Source organism: Malaclemys terrapin, chromosome 17, assembly GCF_027887155.1.
Source record: "Malaclemys terrapin pileata isolate rMalTer1 chromosome 17, rMalTer1.hap1, whole genome shotgun sequence".
Taxonomy (NCBI): Eukaryota; Metazoa; Chordata; order Testudines; family Emydidae; genus Malaclemys; species Malaclemys terrapin.
In genome coordinates this window covers 11,501,165-11,520,897 of record NC_071521.1, presented here as the reverse complement: position 1 = coordinate 11,520,897, position 19,733 = coordinate 11,501,165, and the positions used below count along the sequence as shown (strand labels likewise).

The 19,733-nt window shown below is 42.4% G+C and overlaps 1 protein-coding gene across 12 annotated transcripts in view; it reads left to right on the top strand.

Annotated features, from left to right (window-relative positions):
* Positions 1 to 19,733, top strand: part of FUBP3 (far upstream element binding protein 3) — a 56,985-nt gene that overhangs the window by 30,553 nt on the left and 6,699 nt on the right. For all 12 annotated transcript variants that reach the window (XM_054007326.1, XM_054007325.1, XM_054007322.1 and 9 more), the window contains 8 exons: positions 684 to 782; positions 2,284 to 2,388; positions 2,846 to 2,948; positions 3,856 to 3,956; positions 8,267 to 8,408; positions 14,842 to 15,002; positions 16,309 to 16,382; positions 16,900 to 16,976. In XM_054007326.1, coding sequence (XP_053863301.1) covers positions 684 to 782; positions 2,284 to 2,388; positions 2,846 to 2,948; positions 3,856 to 3,956; positions 8,267 to 8,408; positions 14,842 to 15,002; positions 16,309 to 16,382; positions 16,900 to 16,976 — 862 coding nt within the window. The remainder of the gene's footprint in view (positions 1 to 683; positions 783 to 2,283; positions 2,389 to 2,845; positions 2,949 to 3,855; positions 3,957 to 8,266; positions 8,409 to 14,841; positions 15,003 to 16,308; positions 16,383 to 16,899; positions 16,977 to 19,733) is intronic.

Genomic DNA, 19,733 nt, shown 5'->3' with positions numbered 1-19,733 from the left:
TGTTTAGGAAGGGCCCTCATCTGGCATAGCAAAGGGTGTCCCAGGTCAGTATTCAGGTGCCTTGGTGAAGCTGCTTAATGTCTGCTGTGCTGTTCCCCAGGATATGTTTTATCAAATTCATTACTTCTGTAGGTGAAGTTGGTATTTAATCTCCTCTTCTCTCCCTCCACTCCCATGAACACATCTGTGTGTAAATCAGTGTTCCTGGATATATTTTTTTTCTCTGTCTATCTTGGTATACTTTACAAATCTTTCAAGGCTATAAAGGGCTTCAGAAATACATTTATGCCAAGATAGTAATTGTGATTTTTTGGTTGAGAGCTTTAATTTTGGCTGTATCATCCAAAGGTATCTGGCACACTGTGTAATTGTGTGTTTAGAGAGGTTCTTATCTCACTGTTGCGCCTGGATGGAAAGACAGAAGTTGGATTTTCTCTTTGCAGTGGTCTCTGCACTAGAATGTGGTATGGTGAGAAGCGCACCTCCTTGCAGTCCTGTGCTCAGGCTGTAGAGCAGTTGTGGTCTTTTGTAAAGCAGAGTATCCTAGATTGCTTAAAAAATAGCATGCTGGAAGGCTGCTGATCTGACCCATATAAATGTTAGGTGTCCAAACTTTGGTCACTAACTGTGACCATGCTTATTCAAGGGACCATGCTTATTCAAGTGTTGTGTGGCTTTTGCAGGAGCGAACAGGTGTGAAAATGGTTATGATCCAAGATGGCCCATTACCGACGGGAGCAGATAAACCTCTCCGTATTACTGGAGATGCTTTTAAAGTACAGGTATGGAGTAAAAACACTTCATGTGATTCTGCATAATTGTACTAACAGAACCTTTAAACAGTGGAATTGTTGATGGTGTTTGTGAGCATGTAGCGGAGTTAAATAAAGCTGTAGATGCTTTGTTAGAAAATGATGGCTGCTGTTCATTCTAAACGTCGACTGATGAAGGTAGGTGCTGGCACCCATACTATAGATAAGACTCTAGTGTAACCAGAATGTTTAATACCTCAGACAGCCAGTTAACACTTGTAATCTGAAAGCAGAACAATTCATGGCACCAAAGCTTAAGCGTATTTAATATTTATCTTGCAGTTGCATCCAGGGCCTCTATTGTGCTAGGTACTTAAAACATATAGTCGTGACTTCAGAGCTTAATCCCACGATCCCACCGGAGGTGGTAGGATGCTTCATAGTGGATGTTTAGTCTACCAGTTATACCAATTTGTGCTTGAGGTGCCTTACTAGAGGCTGGCACACTAATCTAAATTTAGACAACTCTCAACACATTAAAAGGCTGGTACAGCAGTTTGTTGCACCATGTAGCACCCAACAGCTAAAGTTAAATTTTCAGTTCCTGCCCAAGCATAGGAACAATGGGTGAGATCTTTCAGAAGTGTTCGGCACCCAGCTCCTATTGATTTTCTGTGGGAGCTGAGTGTCTGGTTGCCTTTAGAAACACCTGCAATGATAGGGTGTTTCAAGTCTTTCCTGAAGAACACTAATATCCTTTCCTACACTCCTAGCTGTATCTAGCTAGTAATACAGCTTTCAATTTTATGAATGATGATTCATAAACTAGCATTACAGAAGTGTAGATCCGTAAGACAAGTTTAAAAGCACTCTTACATTTTCAACCAAACTGCATCTCGCCTGTCACTTACACTCTCTAGACGGCCCCTCTGTCTTGCTGGATGTGCTTCAGCATATTTTCCATGTTCTTCCTGAGCAGTAAATCCCATGCAAATCAGAATTAAGGGATCTTGGACTGTAAACCCTTCAGGGCAGGGATTGGCTGTTTGCACAGCACCTAACAGACTCTGGATGCTACAGTAGTTGCACTTGGCAGATAATTTTGAAAATGGCACTTTTATTAAATCATGCCAATAACTTGATTTCTTTCCATGTCAACCTTTTCTGTGATAGCTACTTCAGAAAAAGGGGTTGAGTTCTGTTCAGCGGGAAGGGTCTTAAGGAAATTAAAGTCCCAGTTAAGATTATATTTTAGAAACAAATGTCCATGTTTTTTGAAAGACACTTTAAACAATTGCACACGGGGATCTTCCTTCTAAAAAGCTATCGAATTACTAATGAGGAAGGAGGATGCAATACAAAACAGATCTCCATTAAAATGGTGAAAGAAATCCCAAGTGAAGGAATTTCAGTCTGCTTAACATAAGAAGCAATTCTGCTTGATGCCACCTAATCATTGAGGCCCTGAGCACCAAGATGGGAAGTGGGATAGACATGAGTTAAAAGGTAACCATAACTTTTTTCCCCACAGCAAGCCAGGGAAATGGTACTGGAGATCATCCGAGAGAAAGATCAGGCAGATTTCCGAGGCGTACGAAGTGATTTCAGCTCTAGAATGGGAGGAGGCAGCATAGAGGTATGTTCTTTTCACAGGTGCTATGGTTACCTCCCCAGGGTGAGGGATGGAGACCATTTAACGTCAAACATTGCCAGTGAGATTTATTTCCTTCACAATGCTCCCTGCCTTTAAATATATTGCACCCATCCACCAGAAGAGGCTCACCAGCTTTCCAGAGAGGGCATTTGTTTGGGCTTGCGGGTGGCACTTCCATCTCTTCCAAAATTGTTTTTTGGAAGTGCTGTTCTTGTAACATAGAGGCCTAATTTTGCTAGGGGAAGGGATTTATGGCCAGTGGAAATAATAAGGATTGAAAATTACCCATACGCTTGTGCTTAAGAGGGATAAGACATTATCCCTGGAGCTGCTTCATTTGGCCTGGCATGGTACATAAGCAGGATGAATACTCCTCTTGTAAAACTAGTAGAATATATGCCAGTTCTGAGTTTTCACACTGCTTTTCTTTTCCCATCAGGTCTCTGTGCCCAGGTTTGCTGTTGGAATTGTAATAGGAAGAAATGGAGAAATGATCAAAAAGATTCAGAATGATGCTGGCGTTAGGATTCAGTTTAAACCAGGTTTGTGTGAGAACAAAGGTCTGTTGCTTTCTGATCACTGTGCGAAACGGGGACTGCCCAGTTTTATTGCTTAGTGCATATCGACAGCAGCTAGTTTTCTGTCTGCTTGTAGTTACTTAGGCTGTGTCTGTCTCTTACGCTGCACTTCGATCGGTAAAACTTTTGTCAGTCACGGGGTGTGAAAAAAACACACCCCATCCAACAGAAGTTTTACCAATGAAAAGCGCTGGTGTGGACAGCACTTTTTTGTGTGTGCACTTTTATTTTGCTGGCAGGAGAGCTCTCTTGTTGGCAAAGAGCGACTACACTGGAAACCTTACAGCGGCACAATAGATAGTGTCCCTTTCTAACACCAGTTTAAAATGACATGCCACCTCCTTGGTTCCTCAAGCAGTTTTTACAGAGGTTTTCTGCTTGTTGCCTGCGAGACTGGAAAGAAATTGTATATACCTCATTTTCAAAACGTTAGACGTTATGGCAGCAATGTCTTGGTCTTGTATCTAATTGATAAAAAGAATTGGATTATGGAAAAACCTTCTTTCCTGGCTTTAAAGTACTCCAGGATATTCCTGGTCTTTAGGGATCAGGACTTGACGAATTCAAATAATTTCCTCTGGGTCACTTGGCTACCTTTAGTCTATTAAGAATATAGCAATCTCTTTCAAGGTTTATCATGTTGCATGTGAAAGTGTTACCTTTCCACTATTAGACTCTTCTCAGATAATCAGCATGGGTTCGTAGGTGGGATGGGGGAAGGGCCGAAGGTAGAGGAGAAAGATGGCAGGTCTAACACAACAGATCTACCTATGGGAAAACATTGGCTATAGCCATACTGGAAAGAAGCTTCATTTGGTGGGTGGGCCTTTTCCCCTTTTTAATTAAGTCTTTGTCACCTCTCCCTCCACAGATGATGGGATTAGTCCTGAAAGAGTCGCGCAGGTCATGGGGCTTCCTGATCGGTGTCAGCACGCAGCTCATATCATCAATGAGCTTATTCTCACAGCACAGGTGGGTTCCGCAGACACCCATGAGGCAAACACCTATATTAATAGAGAATGGGAAAGGTAGTTATGGGAAGTACATAGTAAACATAGTGGTATGACTATAGACCACCCTCTAAGAAGGAATAGAGGGTATTGAGTAGGCAACTGTGTTCTCTTTTCAGGAGGCCATTTATGCTGCTACCCATTAGTGCTGTAGTGTCACTTTCGTAAAGTGTTTTGCTATCCTTGGTGCCACTTAACCATGTGCTGGTTCAACTATGGAAGGTCTCTCAAGCACATCCATTTAGTTCTCGGATAGCTTAATATTGTCGGTTTCCTAATTGTACATTTTTAGTATAATAAGAAAATGGTGAATAATATACTGCTTATTTACGTAGATAACTAACAACATTTTGCTCATGATTTGCATCAAGCTGCATTAGGATGGTAACTGGAATTTAAAAATAGAAAACCGCATTATAACATTTATATTTATTAAACAAAATAACCTTAAACATCTTGGATACAAACGGTTCTCGTATCAAGACATGTTTCACATTTACACCTAAACGATCAGCAGCACAACCGCGATCTTTCTGTGGTTTGTCCAAGGCTATGGAAATAGGCTTCAGTGTATTCAGCGAATCTTCTACCTTTCTCTTTAGTCTGTTGACTGCTTTGGCTGTGATAGTTCCATCTATTTTGTCACTATTTTCTTCACAAATTCTCATTAGAATAGACCAGTTCTTACTAAATAGATCAAAACAGTCAACCACTGAATTCCGTCGTTTCATCGCAAGGGGGAATTTGTTTGGATCCTCCTGTTCTTTTCAGTGAACCTGAAGCAAGGTGGCTGTTAGGGAAAAATTTTGCAATTTCAACAAGATTTTTCTTTATTCCTGGAGTTGTACTTAACTCTTCAAATGAGCGCTGCATCCAAACAAATACTGCGCCCATATTTTACAAGTTTCAGGTTCCCTTCATTATCCTCTAGATTTCTCCTCTTTCCTACATTTGCAGCATTGTCTGTGACAAAGCTATGCATTTGACACTTTAATTTTTGTTCGGTGTGTTATAGCTTGCTGCTACTTTTAAGTATTCTGCTGTATGGGCATTTCCTGGTGTATTAATAGTTTCTGTAGGATAGACAACCTCATCTTCTTCTTTTGTCTCACAAACACACATTACTGGATCATTTTGTACATTCTTCCACCCATCAAGACTCAGATTAACAAATGTTCCATCAATGTTTTTTTGCAAGCTCTTCAATTTACTTCTCGTATACTGTATCCAGCAATGTCTGCTCTGCTGGGTTGAGTGTAGCCTGATCGTAATGATTGAACCAAGTCAATGAAATGTTTGTTCTGAACAAGTGGCAAGGGAGAATTTTTTTGCATAAATGAATCAAGACGTCTTTTCATCTGTGGAGTCTTGCTTGAATTTACAGGGCCTGATTATGAACTCAGCTGTGGTTTCACTGGATGATGAAGAAAAAGACTGTAAATGAAAGACTTCCTCCTCCGGCAGCTGTTTGTACCACCTGTTTAAAAGCTATAAAACTGGGTTTAGAATAAATTAGAGAGAAAATAAATCATGAGGATTGTCTAAATCTATTTAAACCCTTATCTCTAGCAACATACCGAACTGGTTGGGGGGGGGGGGGGGGACTTTTTTTTAAATGTTGAAGTTAATACCTAAAATCTTTACTTTTAAATAGGAAATCTTCACCTAGGATGTTTGATTATATTGAGCAATAAAAAATGTCAGAAGTCCAGCAATATGTCAAAAAGTAATTGATAAATACTCCCACAACAAACTCACATGCCAATTATCTTTTGAACGCACATTTTGAAATTCACAAGTAATCTCTCCCCCAAAAAACACATTTATGACAGTAATCTAAGTTATCATTTACTAGCATAGTAAGACAGGGTAGGCTGTCCATAAGAATGGTGAAAAATTAATCAGATGGTTCAGACACATCCTCCTCCTCTTCAAAGACTTTGCCTTTTGAGGAGCACTTTTCATAATGTTTCATTCTGACCACCAGGCCTTGCATCTCTTTGTTGCACTGTTTACATTCTGTATGTGTTCCTTTTTTTTACCCAGAGGTCCAAGAATTTCTTGAAAATATTCCCAAATAGGGTCTTTTGTACAAGCTGCAGCCATGACAGGTTTTTTCTCCAGTTCCCTAGTGTTGAAATCAACCCTAGCAGCTGCACTCAGATACCCACAGTGTCCTGCTTTGACACCAGTCTTGCTCCTTTCTGGTTGCACACACTGTTCCTTCTCCCTTGTTACATAACTCCCCCACCAGTACCTGCAGAAAACACAAGAAGTAATCACGCTCCGAGCCTTCTGCTCGCGTAACCCATGTGCCTTTTAGATTTTATTTGTTTAGCAGCAGAGGAAAGCAGCTGAGAAATTAATGGGTTTCTGTTTTTTGTATCTCTGTGTACACATGCAAGGAGACAGAGTAAGGCCATTTACTTGAAGTACCCAAAACCATCCAGAAGCAAGGACTGGTAGTTACTGGACAGATCAGTATCTTTCCATGAGCTGGAGAGCAAGTATCCATGGTGGGTGGAGTCATAAATATTTTTAATTTGAGATTTGAACCTATCAGAGCTCAGATAGGGAGAAGCTATAAAATAGGAGTATGAGACCACCCAGATGGGCTCAGTGGATGAGCCTGATGCAGGGCCGGCTCCAGGCACCAGCTTACCAAGCAGGTGCTTGGGGCGGCCACTTCGGAGAGGGGCGGCACGTCCAGCTGTTCAGCGGCAATTCAGCAGACGATCCCTCACTCCTGCTCGGAGCGAAGGACCTCCCGCCGAATTGCCGCCACAGATCACGATCGCGGCTTTTTTGTTTGTTTGGCTGCTTGGGGCGGCCAAAACCCAGGAGCCGGCCCTGGCCTGATGAGATACACGATGGTGTCTTCTGGAGTCAGAGGCAGGGTCCCAAAGCCTGTGGTGACTTTGCCAGTCTCTTGCACCCAGTAGCATAGCCTCTGGGCACCCCACAGGATCAGGCCATTAATATAACACATGGCCTGCTGTGCTAAAGCTTGACCTCAAAAGTTAGATGTTTTTCCCCTAATTGCTTTTTATATAGAAAAGCAGCCTTGAACTCAGTTTTTTTTTAATAAACTCATGGATTCAGCATATTTATTTTATATTTAAACATTTTAAGAGATTATAAGTAGTTTAGGCCTTAATATTTCGTTTACATTCAGATTTCATTTTAAACGGGTTTATTTTTAAAAAGAAAAATGTAATTAGCGTTTAAATAACCAAATAAATCTGATTTAAAACTTAAAAAATCCAATTTTCACTTTTTCAAAAAAAAAAAAAAAAAAAAATCAATTTGTATCTATCCTGATTGGGGGGGGAAATCCTGGACTTGAGGGTTGGGGTTAGCATGGAAAAGCTTGCCTCTACCACAGTGCTTGATAAGGGTGAGAAGTGCTCAGAACGGCAGAACACGAACTGAGCGCACAAAGAGCTCTTTGCTTCCTGGATCTTTTCTGCAGGTTCTAGCTAATGGATCTGTACCCTGGATACCCATCCTTGTGCTGTTCTGAAAAGGCTCTAGGGCTGGAAAGCTCCACTGATCTTTCTGGAAGGCCGTGGGGGGAAAAAACAGCCTTTTGTGGCTCTTCCCAGTGCTGTTTGAAAACCTCTTTACATACATGGGCAAATCCTTTCCTCAGCCACTTAATCTTTGCACCCTCCCTGACATTGGCCTGTGACAGCAGAGGGCTTTTACTTTGCAGATAAAGCATTTGGATTCTTTTATCCTGACCTAACACTTCTTTGAATTTGGACAACGTTGGTTGGAGGTTCAAGTTGATTTGGAGCAATGTGTATTTCAGCTGAGGGATTCCAGTAGTTCTCACGGTAATTGGCATCTGAGAGGGTTAACTTTTGGCTTCTATGAGGCCTTTGATGCCAAACAGTGTGCATTAATGCTAAGGTTTCTGGTTTGCTCAGGAAAGCTTAGGTAACGAGCCCTGCTCAGATTGGAGCCCAGCAACTAAAAGGACTTTGAGTTTCTGCATACCTGTCGGTTACAAAAGGATATTCTGTTTGAAGGCATGCATTTATATCTACTTGCTGAAATAAACCTACAGAATCAGGAAGACACCTGTGACCTTCAGAATCTCACATACAGAGATGAAGGCCAGGAGTTCCCTAGTTTAGTGATATTAGTGGTATTGATTATATCATGCAGTTTAAACTCTACTTTGCCTTTTTTTAATGTGGCAAATTAGTAGTACAGGTATTGGGGTCAGAAAAAATATTGATGGAAATGCTGTTTTTTCCCTTCAAGGAACGAGATGGCTTTGGAAGTCTGGCAGTAACCCGGGGAAGAGGTCGTGGTCGTGGGGACTGGAGCGTTGGGACACCTGGGGGGATGCAGGAAATAACCTACACGGTGCCAGCTGATAAGTGTGGTCTTGTTATAGGCAAAGGTAGGTGCTGCTGACATGACGCTCTGAGATGTAATCTCCGTCTCAAATGGGGGTTCCTAAACTTTACTGGAGTGGCTGTGGTATTTCCAGTATTGAAAATCGTGGTTCAGTGACCATGACCATACAACATAGGAGGAACTTAGTAAGCATAACCACCTAGTAAGGCAAATGCTCTCTGTACGCTTCCTTCTGATGCCTTGTCTCACAAGTGTACTTTCTAGGCTTTTTTTAATATGAGGAAGGGGGTTTGTGCATGCAGAAAAGTTGTACTCTGGGTTATCAGGTCAGGGGTACATGTTGTGCAAAGCAGCATCTCATGAAAAGTCTTAAGTCCTTTTGAGGACCCTTTCTATCAGAGTGGTTTAAAGTGCAAGGGGCTAGACAAAACAGCTGCTTTTCTATAGTGGTACCCTTTTGTCTTGTATTTAGTTTACACTCCATTGCATGGTACTTCTTGTTGGAGCGAATGTTGTATCTCCTTGTCTATGGAGATAAGCTGGGCTACAAGTAGTCACTTGCTGATGTAGTCACCTTTAAGTTAGAAGTCTGTCTGGAAACAGCAAGATCTAACCTACCCACTGAATTTAATCTCCTGGTGCATAATAGACTGGGCAGGTGCCCTATGAGTGCCTAGGACTCCTTAGCTTGCCTGGAGTCTGTAGTTGGCATAACACTGCTGCCTAGTCATTGAACTCAAGTGTACCAAAGTAATGGAAACATTTGTGTTCCCTTCTTAGAACAGTTGTGTCCCAATCAAACAATACCAAGTGCAAAGGTGAAGGCTTCAACAGCAGTTGTAACTTGGCTCTGTGTGTCGTCCTGTTATAAAGTGTGCACCATAACTATATTTAACTAGAAACCGGAATAGAAATTCTGCACTGGTGCAATGCACCTGAGTTAATGTTGGAATCAGGACTTTTGGGGGTTTTTTAACTACAACACTAACACATGAAAGTAGTTTGTATTTAATTTCTCCATACTCTAGAAAAGAATTATTCTGTGTGCTTAATGTTAGCATTTCAATAGTCCCAATTCTGCTTTTAGTGTCCCTGGAGTTGAGGTAAACCAGGTAGCAGTGGGTTCCCTCTTTGCTACTGGCTAGAGAGTTTTCTGCCCGGCTGGATTGCTGCTTCCCTGTTACATTTGTGGCATAGTGATGTCTATATATCATTGAAAATAAAAGCTTGGAATTTGCAGAATGCAGCCAGAAGTGTGGCAGTGCTCTTAAATTCAAGAGAAGAGGCTCTGTTTGTTTTTCTCTTTTCTTACTATTTTCTTCTGCACTTGGTGTTAGTGTGGTTTTGAGGGGATTTTGCCATGTTCCAGTGACATTTGGCTTTTCTCATGAAGTGTACCAGCACTTTATACCAGTTATCATTGGGCAGGATGAATGTGCTGTGAAAATCATAAAGGAATTGGCCTTCATTAAGACTTTTCAGATGCTGCTGTGAACATGCTTAGGGCTGACTGCTTTAAGAAAGTTCAGTTTTTAGAATTCATTCCCTTCAAATCTCCCCATTCCCAGTCTCGTCCTCTTCCCCCCTCCTCCTATAGAAAGCTTTAAGGAAACTCTCTAAACAGTTTCAGGCTTAGTTTTTGCTGTAACCCTATTCACAAGTGTAGTGAAAATGTATTAGCAATGCAAAAAGTGCTTTTGTTCCCTCATAATTCAGAAACCGTTGAAGATATTGTGCTCAATCTTTCAACAAAAAGTCCTGTCAGGGCAGAGACCAAGCAAAGGAAAGTTATTCTCCAAAGCAAAAGTTGTCAGCATGGTAAAATATAATAATGGAAACTACCATTGCTATTTTAACCATTGCAGTAGCTACCAATACAGTAACCATTAGAAAGTACAGAAAAGTAACTTGGGTTTCCACAATGTATAGAAATGTTGTCTCTTTAACATAAGCGCTGTGATCTGGAGGAGCGAACACAGGGTTAGGTGTGAGAAGCTCCTGAATTCTAATGCTGGCCCTGCCAGAGTCTTGCCGTGTGACTGTGGGTGTAAGCCATTGTACTTTGGTTTCCCCGTCAGTAAAATGGGACCGCTTACCCGAGGCTTTCAGAGGATTGATTATTAATGACTGTACAGTGCTTTGAACATTTGAAGTTGTGTAATATTTACTTGCAATCAGTATTATTGGGGTATTTATACTGGTATTGTTAGTTTGTTTTTATCTGTTTGTTGGGAGTGATGGCTGTAGCTTTGTCTCCTGGGAGTCTTGGATGAGAAGTGGATATGACACTCATTTTCAGAGCCTTCTGTGTCAGTCAGTTCTCTTCCCACGCTCCCACTATTTCTGATCTTTTGTCACCTGTATGTCAAGTGGGAGGAAGAGGGGATGTTATTTCCAAGGTTAATACTCTTTCTTATGGATGGCCAAATAGGAATCCTCTATTCTAAAACACCTAGGCCTGGCTGGGGATAAGGGGTTTAGCCATTTGGCACTTGGAGTATTGAAGCTAAATTTCTGGATGGGTCAGCCGGTGAAACCCTAGGGGCTGCTTCCACAGAGAAATTAAGAGCAGAGTCCCAAGTTGGCTCTTTAATGGAAAATTTCTATGTGAATGAGATTCTAATACTGCATCTGACTGAGAATAAATCACTTAATCTTCTCATTATATTTTAACCATTTTCTTCAGTCATTAACTACAGTCATGAGACTGATGTGAAAGAAGACTCTGGGAAATGCAGTTCAGAGTAGGGACTTGGATTTTTTCTTACTAACTCCAATTTTTTTGACATATAATGGAAACAGATGTATCAGTACAGCAGGGGTCACTAGAGCAATTTCTGTAAATTCAGTTTGTTAATCAGACAGCTGTAACATAATCGTTATAATCCTGGGGTGACAGTGTGTTTAGGATTAAAGAATTTGGAATAAGAGTTATTTATTTTGACTGGAAAAAATTACAAGTAACTTAATGAAACTAAAAATAGGCTGCTTTAGAATTGGACCTTTCATGTTGAAGACTATGAATTTCATGTAATCTAGACTATTTTGGGTACTTATCTGGCCTCACAATCTTTAACGTGTTTATCCTCACAAACATTCTGTGAGGCAGGGCAATGCTGTTAACTCCATTGTAGTGTTGGGAATCAGAGAGGCTAAGTGGCTTTCCCAAGGTCATGTAGAAAGTCTGTGGCAGAGCAAGGACCTGAACTCGGGTTCCAAGCTAGTCCCTCACCTTTGGACCATCCATCCTCTACAGCAGGGGTCAGAAACCTTTCAGAAGTGCTGTGCCGAGTCTTCATTTATTCACTCTAATTTAAGGTTTCGCGTGCCAATAATAAATTAACGTTTTTAGAAGGTCTCTTTCTATAAGTCTATAATATACGACTAAACTATTGTTGTATGTAAAGTAAATAAGATTTTTAAAATGTTTTAAGAAGCTTCATTTAAAATTAAATTAAAATGCAGAGCCCCCGGACCGGTGGCCAGGACCCGGGTAGCGTGAGTGCCACTGAAAATCAGCTCGCGTGCCGCCTTTGGCACGCGGGCCATAGGTTGCCTTCCCCTGCTCTACAGGATCTGAAGCTGACACATGCATGAGCACCATGTCTACAAAAGGGTAGATGTTAGTACCTGCCATATTCCTTGTTACCTTAAAAACTGTCCTTGAGGGGGTCAGAGGAGGAAGAGGAATTCAGGCCGGATTGTTACAAGCTTTGTATCAGCCGTGCACACAGTAACTGACCCCAGTGCCTTTTCCACATGAGCATGGTGAGCGTTCTGTGGCTTAATAAGGAAATGCGAAGGCTCACTGAAAGTTGTTTGTATTTTTTTCCTCTAGGGGTGGGTAGGTGCAGCTTTTCTTGTCTGAAAGACTTGGTGAAGGGTGGAGTGGAAAGCCATACAAATGTCAAGTGCTTTTTCTGTGTGCTGGTGCCTGGAAACAAACTGCAGCCTCTCAGGGGCCCCGCTGGATTTCCATGATAAATACAGCAATATTGACAGATAACGTGGCTGGCCCGGCTCTTGTCAGCTCTGCCTTTTAGCAGGTTTGATTAATTGCTTTACAATTTCACGTCCAGCTGGGGGGCCACTCCTGGATCATTTCTGCCCCCCGTCAGGTAGAAGAATGGAGCAAGCTGCCAAATAAGTCTATAGACAGCCACCATGCGCCGAGCGGGTGACCTCATTATGAAGGAAGGTGAACTCCTTCCGACACTGCAGCATCATTTTGGCTGCTTCATCGTATTTGTATGCTCCAAAGGCATAGTGAGAAGCTATCTCGAATGGGAGGGGAGTACCTTTTGGTGTGTCAGAGGTAGAAGGAGTCTGATAGCCAAGAATGTGCAGTGTTTAGAGGGATTAACATACAACCTTTTGTGAACAAGCCTAGAGAGAACTCATTTCACTCGGTGCAGAATGGTAAAAGAAGAAGCTGGTGGGAAACAGACCCACAATTAATAGCTTCCCCTAAAGATTTCTGCTCTTGGTAACTTGCATAATGAAATGTGAAATGCTCATTATGGAGACAATTTGAAACTAAAGACATTGTGGTCATTTGCAACTGGGCAAGGATAGCAAGTCAGAAGGAAGATATTTAGACCTCAGGAGAGGTTACACATAGTTTTGCTTTGATGTTCACATTAGCATCTGTCACTGATACCAAGTTCTCTTCCTTGCTATGCGCTCACAACTAGGCAGGCTAAAAGTGTGTAAAACTTTCTTCCATTCCATATGGCAGCCTAGTGAGCACATAAGCAGGCCCCAAGACTCTCAGTTGATTGTGCACACATTCTAACATCTTAAATGAAACAATTCTTGTTTCAAAATTCCTCTCATAACTTTCCAAATCACAGTTGAAATGGATGATTTCCTATTTGGCTGCACAGGATAATCTGTTTTGCCTACATAAGGAAGGATGTGGCATAAAAACTTCTCTAATCCCCCAAAATGCATCTAGAAAGAGTTAATTGCCTAGGGGTGACTCTTCCTCCCACAAAAGGGGGTATAGAATGTTGAAAAGGTCACAAGTTTTACAATGAAATGAACAAATGTACTCAATGTCCACACTTCGTCTTGAAGTTGTGTTCAGGGCTGGTTTTAGGAACACTGGCAAAAACAGGGAAGCTACTTATGGATACACTTTAATCAACTTTTTTGCTCAATTGCTCATTAGTGTCCTTTTCTCCCCCTTGCAGTGTATGTTTCAGCTAGTGCCCTTATCTAGGTCTGTAGGAATCAGAGCTGTAAAACTTTCCCCCCACCCTCTTTTCTCCAGTTGAGTGGCATTGATCTGTAAGTTCTGTGAAATTCCAAAAGAAGAATTGAACCATTGTAACATCGGCTGAAGCTTTTGTTAAGCAAATTTCATTAAGAGACTGAGACCTCGCAAGTTTTTTCACGAAGTCAAACCAGATTTCATTAGCTCCAGTGTGCCTAAGAGTACTCTTGTGTGTTCACTTATCTGAGAGAGCTGATTCACTGTTCATATGTTTGCCAAAGATGCACTAAAGGACATGTCTACACTTGAAAGTTATTTCAGCTTAAGGTAGGCTGTGAATTTAAAGCTTGAATAATTCCCCATGTGGACACTCTTATTCTGTGGTAAGTGTCCACATGGGGAGCTGTTTTGAGTAGCTATTGTGGTTAATTTCCTCGTGTATACAAGTCTGAACTCTAGCTGTGAAGTGACAGGCTGGCAACTGTGAACCTTGCATTGTTCCAGAAGTGTGTGTAGCCATTTGTGCTGCATTGCAAGTGGGAAGTGGCTGCAGGAGCCAGTAGGATTTTAAGGAAAGCACCTATTGAATGATGCATAACCACAGGAAAACTACCAGGCTTTGTCCTCACTGCTAAAAAAGGTGTGTTTTACAGTGAGATAAGTAATGCACCTTAGCTGTCGTGCTGTCAAACAAACAAAACAACTGTTTCGGCATTGAACGTGTAGCCTTAAAGTGAGGAAGAATAACAATGGGTCCGTCTCAGTTACTTTTCTTGTGAAATAACTTCTGCATTTGTACTGATTAGCTGGCCCTAAGGGTAAGAGATGGTGGTAAATTAGCAGGAAGAATCCTTGTCTTTGGTCTTCGTTGTTCACAAAATATGTGCCAGTAATACTGAATTTGCTTAGCAGCCCAGCAAAGTGTGCAAAGGCACTAAGGTACATACCCTTCTTCAGACGTTAAGTGGCATTGGCTGACCCAGTAAGAGACAGACGTCTGGCATGTAGCAGCAAAGACTTGGTCTCTGGGTGCACTTATAAATAAATGGAGAGGAGTGTGGTGGGGATGTGAGCCAAAGTATTATGACTATATTCACTATAGTGTTTCCTTCACTGCTTAGAGCAGACACAAGGGTAGGGGGGAAAAATCTATTCCAGCTGTAGGACGTAGCTTTGGAAATCATGATAATCATCTCTCTATATAAATGAAATGTTGTATGCTCATCTCTTCTCGTGCCTTGATTTCCCTTTTCTGCAGGTGGAGAGAACATCAAGAGCATAAACCAGCAGTCAGGAGCCCATGTGGAGTTGCAAAGAAATCCACCTCCCAACACGGACCCTAGCGTACGGATATTCACCATTAGAGGAGTTCCTCAACAGATTGAGCTCGCTAGACATCTCATAGATGAGAAAGTTGGTGTAAGTGTCATGTGGTATTGCTTCTGAACTGGTTTTAGTTGGCATTGTGTTTTTACTGATAAAGGTTTGGGTAGGCGGGGGCACAAACTTCTGCATTTTGTGGTGTTGATAGTCCGGCTTTGAAACAACATGCTTGTGAGCAGACAGCCTGAAATGTCCGAACTGGCCCTCCAGTAGACCTGGATTAATATGGATGGATTTACTGTAGCCTGGAATGTTTCTCCCAGAAGCCTGCTTCAGTAATCCAGTCTGGTCTGCTGCTCTGTGATGGATGGAAAATCTAATGCTTTGCCAGAAGAGATCTTGTAGGGTACCAAAAGGGTGTCTGAAATCAGATCTGGGGGAGAAGACTGAGTTATGTTGCTACTTGGGGATTACAGAAGTACACAAAGGGGGTGGCAGGATCTCTGTGACACTACAGACTGCTGTTACTGTAGTGGCTCTATGGTGGCTCTTAATCTACCTGTTACAAAGCCATGGGTGTTGCAGCGTAATGGAACCAGGCCAAAGAACCTAGTCAGGTGAGACTTGGGTAAAAGGAGATGAGAAAATACTGAAGTGGGACCTTGTAAAACTGAAAAAGCAGCCTTTATACTGAATTCTTTGACTATTAGCAGTAAATATGCCCAGTGGCCTGTGATGGGATGTTAGATGGGATCTGAGTTACTACAGAGAATTGTTTCCTGGGTGCTGGCTGGTGAGTCTTACCCACATGCTCAGGGTTTAGCTGATCGCCATATTTGGGGTCGGGAAGGAATTTTCCTCCAGGGCAGATTGGCAGAGACCCTGGGGGGATTTCGCCTTCCTCTGCAGCGTGGGGCACGGGTCACTTGCTGGAGGATTCTCTGCACCTTGAAGTCTTTAAACCATGATTTGAGGACTTCAATAGCTCAGGCATAGGTTAGGGGTTTATTACAGGAGTGGGTGGGTGAGATTCTATGGCCTGTGTTATGCAGGAGATCAGACTAGACTATCATAATGGTCCCTTCTGACCTTAAAATCTAATCTAGGAGAGAGTTTTCGATCTTGGAGTACATATAGTGAAACACTTTCATACATTCCTAAGTCCCACTGGCTTTCAGCAAGACACTTAGGAGCCTAAGCAGTTTTCAAAAATGGGCTCCCAATTCACTTAGGCGCTTTTGGGAATTTTACACTTTCAGAATTGGTGCCATGAGTGGTATGTCCTGTGCTTTCTGGTCCCTTTTCTTACTCTTGATCTAAACATAGTGGCTGGGGTTTTGTTTTTGATTTTTAAAATGGTGGGAGGAATTATAACATTCAGTGTCTGTGGATTCTGTGACAGGGTACCAGCATGGGTGGACCTGGCGGTTTTGGTCAAAATCCTTTCAGCCAAGCACCTGCTACACCTCATCAAAAGTAAGTTTCCACAACGTCCTGTGGACTCTTAACGTAGGGAGCGTGAATGTGAGCATTTTAGATGGAGGCGTGAAGGTTTAAGAATAAGTGAAAACTTGTAGAAAGTCAGATTGAAGACTCTCGAATCCAAGGATGAGTGAGATGAAGCTTTGAAGCCCAATTATAGAAAACTCCTAATTGGAGCTGCCAGTTCCTGCCACATCTAAGAACGCCCACCATCAATGCAGCAAGGGTGTGGAAAGAAATTTAAATTAGCAACGGATACTGTTGGCCTCAAGTCTGAGTGAGGTTTGATGTGCCCTCCTTTCAGCTCTGCTAACAGTAACTTAAAGAAGGCCTTCAGGCTCACTTCTCCAGTATTGGACCAGTCAGGAGTTTCCCCCTATTTTTGCATTAATTCTTGCCTTAGCAGCTGCTGACTCCTAATCATTTTGATGCTGTTACTGTTTTTGTGCATATGATCTATTAAGAAAATGTTCTGTCCGTCTGCTTCAGTGTATGGTATTATAATCCACAGTGGTCCTCAGGCATTCATGACACAGGGTTGGGGCAGCACCTACCAGACGTGGCAACAGCCTGGACAGCAAGTCCCAAGTAAGTAGTTAGCCTTTTGGTTTGAGAAAAGTCCAAAAGTTAATCTGTACTCCACACAGGTACACAACTGCAGGTCTCGTGAGCCCACTCGTATGGAAGATGGTAGAAGAAGTTACACAATTAAAGTGCATGCATGCAGGTGCACCCTGGAGTAAGGGATCAATGCTCCTGATTATACTAGTGTAACATAAATTGAAGGCACGCAGAGAACCTGTTATAAATCACTCTTTGCTGTTAGCTGCTTGTTTTAAGCGTCCACCCCTCTTTCCTGCAGGAGCTTGGGCTCCCTCCCTGCTCCCCCCTAACCAAGAGCCTTCCCACCTCTCTAGACTCTCTCCCCTCCTGCCTTCCCCAATGGAGCACTGGACAGCACCATTCCCTCCCACTAGCCACACAGCCTGTCATTAGCAGCCCACCTCCTTTCTGCTCCTGACTCCTGATTCTCTTTGCTATTCCCCTGCTCTCCTTATGTGAGCTGCCCTCACCACTTGTTTCTCAGCCTGAAGGAAAGATTGGGATTCTGGGAGCAATGAATGAATGGAGAAGAGAGGGGTTGGTTGGTGAAGAAGGTAGGATTGGCTCCCGTCCTAGTTCCACCTCCCTGTGACACAGAATAACCCCCACCCCTTACTGGAATAGCATGTCCCTGAAAGGTTGTAAGTACTGACTAGCACCAAAGCTGTTAAACGCTGGGAATTAGTCAGCGCCTTACCGGTTAAACAGGACAAGTTGGTCACATGGCTAAAAGTAAATTACAAATTCATTGTTGGTCAGAGTTCCAAAACTTCTGTCCTTCACTCCATTCACCAGCCCAGAAAAGCCGATCTGCAGCTGTTTGCTTGCTGGGCCAACTGGGCTGCAGAGGTGCCTGCTTTGAGTGGCTATTGCTCCAAGCCAGGCGTTTGACCTCCTGATTGTTTAAACCCCCAACCCGTTCAGATTGGGAGAACAACAGACCCATGTCTACATGTCACTCTCACACATGGAGCAGTCATTTCACGCAGACACCAACTTCAGTTTGTCAGCAATCCCAAAGTTAATATTTTTCTCTTCTGATTGAGATGGTTTCACTTTAACTCTTAACAGAAGCCTAAACTTTCAGACCAAGAGGCTACTTCTTTCAGAAACTTCTTATGCCTTTCCTCAGCCAAAAGGTGAATCTGTTCAGAAACTTGGTACAATTCTCTTCACCTGTGTTGGGATGATATGGGGTATTTCAGGTGCTGAGAGAACTTTTCTGTACATTTTTAAATACTTGAATAAGTTTTAAAAATAAGCCTTTCAAACTTCTTAGGAATGGCAAGTGTCTTTTTAAGTGTTATGTTTGGTTTAGAAATAAGAATCTGAAAACTGGTTGCTGCCTGTAGCATGCAGTTTCCCACTAACAGACCTTCTCAAGATGTAGCACTCCAGCTCTACATACCACCTGGAGTGCTGCACAGTGATTATAAGTGCAGCTGTATCCATATTTCCAAGATCAGAGACTAAAATTTGGTGCCATGGAAACCATAACTCTGAATATTCTGCATCTTGTTCATGGAAATCCCCTGCCATAGTCCATTATTAACTTAACGTTTCTAATATATATGTTACAATAGCATAAAGGGGCTCCAATTGGGAACAGGGGCCCATTTGTCCTAATCTCTGTACAGACACTTTCAAAGACACAGTCTGTGCCCCAAGGAACATACAGTCTAGGAAGCATTGAACTGTAAATAATTATAGTGGATCTGTAGTTCAAATTGCTCAAAGTAGTAAAGTGATGCAAGCACCCAAATGTACTCCTTCACTAGGTAGCATTATAGTAAGGTACTAATGGTCGCTAATGTTTTCCTGCTACCTTTACTTTGTAACACTAGAAATATGCTACTTGCAATTATTTTCAGTTTGCTTTGAGTTCGGGAGGGCAGCCTGTCCTGGGTTTTAGGAACTCCATCATAACTTTCTGACTTAAAGATCAAACACCATATCCACAATACACTCTTTTCTGCATGGGGAAAGCAGTTAGTAGAACTCTGCTAACATTACTTGAATGAAGCAGGGAAGGGTACCGTTAATATCTTGACTCCCCTGTCCTGGGATCAGAGCTATCATGCAGGCTTCCTCACCATTCCTGTACGCTCGAGGCTCTTATCTCTGCTTTCATGTAAAAAAGCTTTGGGTGTGCTTCCTTTTACATTTCTGAAACATGCTGTACTTGCCTCAGAGTGTGTACATTTAAAAAAAAAAACCAACACCCCAGATAACTTAATATTTTGCGTGAGAACAAAGGGAGTCCTTCGCCACCAAAAAAAAATCTGCACAAACTTTGCTGTCCAAGAGCAATTATTTACAAAGGAAAAATCCTCCTAAAATAACTCTCCCATACATATCCCACCCTTCCTCAAGCAAAGGTTTAAGAGAGATGGGCTTTGCACCGCACCTTGAAGGTCAGCAGACTTGGGCTATGAGCCGATGGGATAAGTGAAGGCTGTTCATTGGCCACCCTGCCACCAGCCCCGATCAGATTTGGGGCCTGTTTGCATGCAGAAGTCACAATGGCACAAACACCAAGCCAGACACAGATGAAAAAGCACGCCCCCTCCCCCACTCCCCCAAATGCTTCCTGAGGCTCCAAACTGTAAACCTTTGGGCAAACCCTTTACCGGCTGGGGTCCGTACCACCCCTGCTGTGCTCTGGGTCAGGTGTCTTGCATCACTACTATTAAACCTGGTAGGAATGTTGGCTGTTGCGTTCCATGTCCACTTAGAATCCTC